General features: G+C 49.2%; 1 protein-coding gene across 4 annotated transcripts in view; it reads right to left on the reverse strand.

The window, feature by feature from the left end:
* LOC108251763 (major vault protein) overlaps positions 1-3,715 on the reverse strand; it is a 19,769-nt gene extending 16,054 nt beyond the window's left edge. For 3 of the 4 annotated variants that reach the window (XM_037978534.1, XM_025003140.2, XM_037978536.1), the window contains exons 1-8: positions 3,558-3,715; positions 2,107-2,271; positions 1,838-2,033; positions 1,641-1,764; positions 1,300-1,431; positions 1,120-1,214; positions 621-857; positions 40-162 (exon numbers count right to left, since the gene is read on the reverse strand). In XM_037978534.1, the coding sequence (XP_037834462.1) occupies positions 40-162; positions 621-857; positions 1,120-1,214; positions 1,300-1,431; positions 1,641-1,764; positions 1,838-2,033; positions 2,107-2,270 (1,071 nt within the window). In that variant the 5' untranslated portion in view covers position 2,271; positions 3,558-3,715. Of the gene's footprint in view, positions 1-39; positions 163-620; positions 858-1,119; positions 1,215-1,299; positions 1,432-1,640; positions 1,765-1,837; positions 2,034-2,106; positions 2,272-3,314; positions 3,353-3,557 lie in introns of all 4 variants that reach the window. The other variant, XM_037978535.1, reaches the window with a different exon arrangement.
* Positions 3,716-4,557: the final 842 nt, after the last annotated feature.

Raw genomic sequence — 4,557 nt, forward strand, 5'->3', positions numbered from 1 at the left:
TGTGTGTGTGTGTGTGTGTGTGTGTCTGTGGGGGGTCACCTCCTCATCGTTGAACGCCTCCACGGCTCGCAGCACCAGACCCTCCTCCTCCGACAGAACGTAGACGTTCTGGATGCCGTTCTCCAGGTGCTCGCCGGGCTGCAGGAAAAACGAGCGCTCGCCCTGAGGAGGAGGAGGAGGAGGTTAGATAGCCGCAGCAGCAGTTAAATCACAGAGTTTCATCCTAAAAACTGATTCATGGTTTGACTCGTTCAGAACTTTACAAAGTTGTGTACAGGAAAGGGCGGAGCCTGATCAGGCTTCTGACCAATCAGTGAGCTCCAAAAATACAACCTGGCAGCTCCCAATAAAAGATAAAACATAAAAAAATTAAAAGAAGCCATTTTGGCTTCAGTTTTAAATAATGGAAGGTAATGGAGTTTATCATGCACACAGTGAAGCACGGCGGTGGCAGCATCATGCTGCGGGGATGAGTTTCAGGAACAACTGTATCGTTCTTGGTTTAAAGGTATAAAAGTAACGGCAGCAGCTTCAAGTTTCTGTTCCTGCAGGTTCTGGTTCTGAACAGATGAAACCCGTCAGAACCGCGCGGGTTCTGCTGGGTTCTGACGGTTCCTCACCTTCACCACCTTCTTCTGGCCCAGCTGAGGCTTCCCGTCGGCTCCGACCGGGTCCAGAACCACGCAGTACTGCCTGCTGCTCAGCGTGGTCACGTTGACCACGCCCACCACCTCCTCAGCCACCGACGGGATGTGCACCTCCCTGTCGGCCATGGTGACCAGCCACTCCTCGCCCGTGCGCCGCTCGCGCCCGCCGGCGTCCTTGAAGGGGCGCAGGGCACGCACGTGCAGCGCTTTCTGAAAGCAGAGTGCAGGTGTCAGATGATGTCACTTCCTGTCTGCAGTTTCAGCGTCACGTGATCGTATCAAACATGGAAGATCCTGATCTCTGACATCACTTCCTGTCTGTTTCCTTCTGAAGCTTTCAGACGGAGATCATTTGACCTTTGACCTCTGCTGAGAGAAGCTGCTGCGTCACATGACCTGCTGCGGTCAGACCGATTTTTGTTCTGTTGTTGTGTTAGAACCAAAGAGAGGAAAATGATGGGGGCGGAGTCACCTTGTCAGTCAGGATGAAAGCGTTAACGATGTCGATGACCTCTTCGTGAGCACCTGGCAGGTACGCCCCCACCTTGCTGACCAGCCACTCCTCACCTGAACGACAGACAGGAAGCAGCCGGAGACGCCGTCAGATGGCTGACCAGCGTCTGCCTGCCATCGTGTCCGTCTAACGGGGTACCTGTGACTCTCTGCACGCCGCCGCGGTCTTTGCCCTCCTTGCGGGCTCTCAGTCGGATGGCCTGGTTTTCCCGGATCACCGTGGCCTTGATGGTCTCCAGGACCACCACCTCCTTCCTGGGAATGCAGGTTCCTGAAACCAGAACACGAGTTTGTCAGGAAACGTCTCGGCTGGGAAACAAAAAACCTCCTGGAACTCTGAGCCCATAAAACCTGTTCTCTGAAAGTTACAGATGTTCTGCAAACGTTTCAGGTTCTAGAACTGGGGTCTCCAAGAAGAAGAGGGGATTTAACCCTGAATCAGGTGTGACTCAGAACCTCCTGCGGTCCAACAGAACCAACCTGGTCCTTCAAACAGCCACTCGTCTCCGGCCACTCTCTTCACGCCTCCGTCGTCCTCGAAGTCCAGCAGCGCCTGCAGACGCAGAGCCGTGTCCGGGTACACGATCTGCAGCGGGGTCACGCTCTGCAGACAGACACGGATCAGCACCCGGGTCCAACCGGGCCGCCTTAACAGAACCACACAGATCCATACAGACCTGCCGGATCTCCTCTCCGGGGTACAGAGGGAACGGGTCCTGGGACAAGCGGATCTCCAGGTCGGCGTGCCGCAGCTTGGCCTGACCCGATTGGTCGAAGAGGACCTGGCTGTCATCGTCCCGGGCGACGGGGTTGGACACCACGCAGTAGTGACGAGGCGGCACCATGATCATCCGGGCCGGCGAGAACAGAACTCTGAGGGGAGACAAGCGGACCTGGTGTTACACCCAGAGAGAACCCAGAGTGATTCAAGTGCAGGCTCGCGGACCTCTCGTTGTCCTGCCGGATGTAGGTGAGCGGTCCGATCTCCACGCGGGCGATGTTAGTGTTCTGGTCCAGGACGTGGATGTAGTGATGGGGGGGGATCCGGATGATGGAGGCGTCCACTGCCATCTCGATGACGGGTACGCGGTTCTCTGCGGTCTTCGACATGCTGCGGAGACGAAGGAAGAAAATCAGAGAGCATGCTGGGAAATGAGTTATTAGTGGAGGAGGAGCTCTGAGCGTCGCCATGGAAACAGTTTAACTGGTTATTCTGTTTTCTTCAAAGGCTAAAAGCAGAATCCATCGACGTTCCTCATCCCGCAGGAAGAAGAAAACCGGAACGTCTGGACCTCTTTCCTGAAAGAAATCTTTTCTTTTTGGTGTCGGCTGAACTCGACACAATCAGAAAGAGGAACCAAAGAACAATCCGGATTTTATAGAGTAAACAAACAGGAAGTGGAGCTCAGGTGTTCCCAGAGAGACACGCCCACAAAACGAAATGATTCAGTCAGTCAGAGATCAATAAAAACATTCATCTTCCTGACCCTCAATCAGCTGATCAATAAACTGACCAATCAGCTGACCAATCAGCTGACCAATCAGCTGACCAATAAACTGACCAATAAACTGACCAATCAGCTGATCAATAAACTGACCAATCAGCTGATCAATAAACTGACCAATCAACACACAGCTGGAAAATAATCTTTCAGACTTTGAAACTTAAAGTAAAATCATTTTAATAGTTTAGATTAAAAATATTCTTCATTTAAGAAAAGATCAGAAAACAAACACCTTATAAGAGTTTGTCTTTAAAGAAAACCAGAAGAGATTAAATTTATTTCTAATTTTAACACGAGTTTTTATTTCCTGCAGAACATTAAATATTAAAGTCCTTCCTTCAGTTTTTAAACAAACAAAACTTAAAACTGCCTTATTTACTCCTAATATAAACCCTGCAAACAAACCTGACTTAATTAAAATAACAGAAAAGTAAACAGATAAAATTAGGCTGTTTCGGCTTATCATACAGCTTCACCACCCGCGCATGCGCAGAAGCGCGGACTGCTGTAATTAACAGCAGCTGCGTCAAAAATAAACTTCAGGTGAAAAGTAAAAACAGTTTTTTCTACAAGAAATAAAACCTTTAACTTTCATTCTTCTTAAATAAAAAAATTAATTGACATTTAGAGACAAAAAGCTTTTCCTTACTTTAACAACAAGAATCCTTTCAGAGCAGATGTGTTTGACTGGAGAGTAAAAAAGAAAAAAGTTGAAGTTGATATTGGTGAACAGAAAGAACCGCGTTCAGGTCCTGAAGTGACGCCGAATTAAAGTCGAGCTTCTCCCGGAATAAAAACGCTCCGCAGCTGAAGCTTTCTGCACAGATTTGCTTTCGGAGAAATGCGGAAACTTAAAAGTTGCGGAAATCTCTGCGGAATTCCGGGTTCTTACCTCGACCAGGGTTCAGTTCGGTTCGGTTCGGTTCGGGAGCAACTCTGAGTCCGACCTGTACTGACCGGACTGGGCGACTGATCCAGAACCAGTACAAGGAGTTCGGACCGTGGATGGGCGTGGCTGACAGGGAGAGAAGTCCCGGAAGGAGACTTGGATCAGAGGTCACGTGGTTTGCGGGAGCCGCGGTGCTGCGTCATCAGCGACGTTCCTGTTGGACCGGACCGGTACCAGAACAGCTGGGTCAGCATGACGCGTTCAAAGCCCTGCATTTAAAGGCCGAGCAGCCACACCAACCGTCTGGGGCTGGCTTCTGTTGGCTTTGGCGGCCATCTTGAATCAGGCTGACATCAAATGTTAATCAGATGATGATGATTTTATTGTTTCCTGAAATCTGTCCAGTGGCTCCTGAGATATTTTGCTAACAGACACAATTTGGCAGCAGGGATAAAAACCTGTAAAAAACAAAAAACAGCTAATTATTAAAAATAAATAAAATAAACTTTAAAGGTAACAACAATTAAAACATAAATAAAGTTCTGCTGTTTTTCTTCTCATTTGTGTTTGTCTTTTATTGTGAAAGGGGCAGTTTGATTGTTTGAGGAGTTCCTCAGGGAAGGATCCTCGGTCCTCTAAGTTTCCTGAAATCAGAACTCTGAGGTAGAGGGGTTGGTTCTGGAGCGGATGGGTTCTGGAGCAGAGAATTCTGGATCAAACGGGTTCTGGAGCAGAGAGTGAAAGATGGCGGCGCGCAGTAGTGCAGCGGCTTCTCACGCTCCCAGCGTAAACCAACTTTTTACTAACTTTCCCGTATCTTCTAACACTAACTCCGTGCATCTCAAGCGTGTGAGTCATAGTCGAACTGAACTTTATAAGTTAAAGGACAGTTTGGCAACAAAAGCCGCAACTATGGACAGTAATCTTAAAACTGCACTGGGAAGACTCCAACTCCTCCGGACACCAGCGTGGAGGAGCAGGACGCAGCACACAAAGGGCAAGC

This window comes from Kryptolebias marmoratus, linkage group LG12 (genome assembly GCF_001649575.2).
Source record: "Kryptolebias marmoratus isolate JLee-2015 linkage group LG12, ASM164957v2, whole genome shotgun sequence".
NCBI classification, from domain to species: Eukaryota; Metazoa; Chordata; class Actinopteri; order Cyprinodontiformes; family Rivulidae; genus Kryptolebias; species Kryptolebias marmoratus.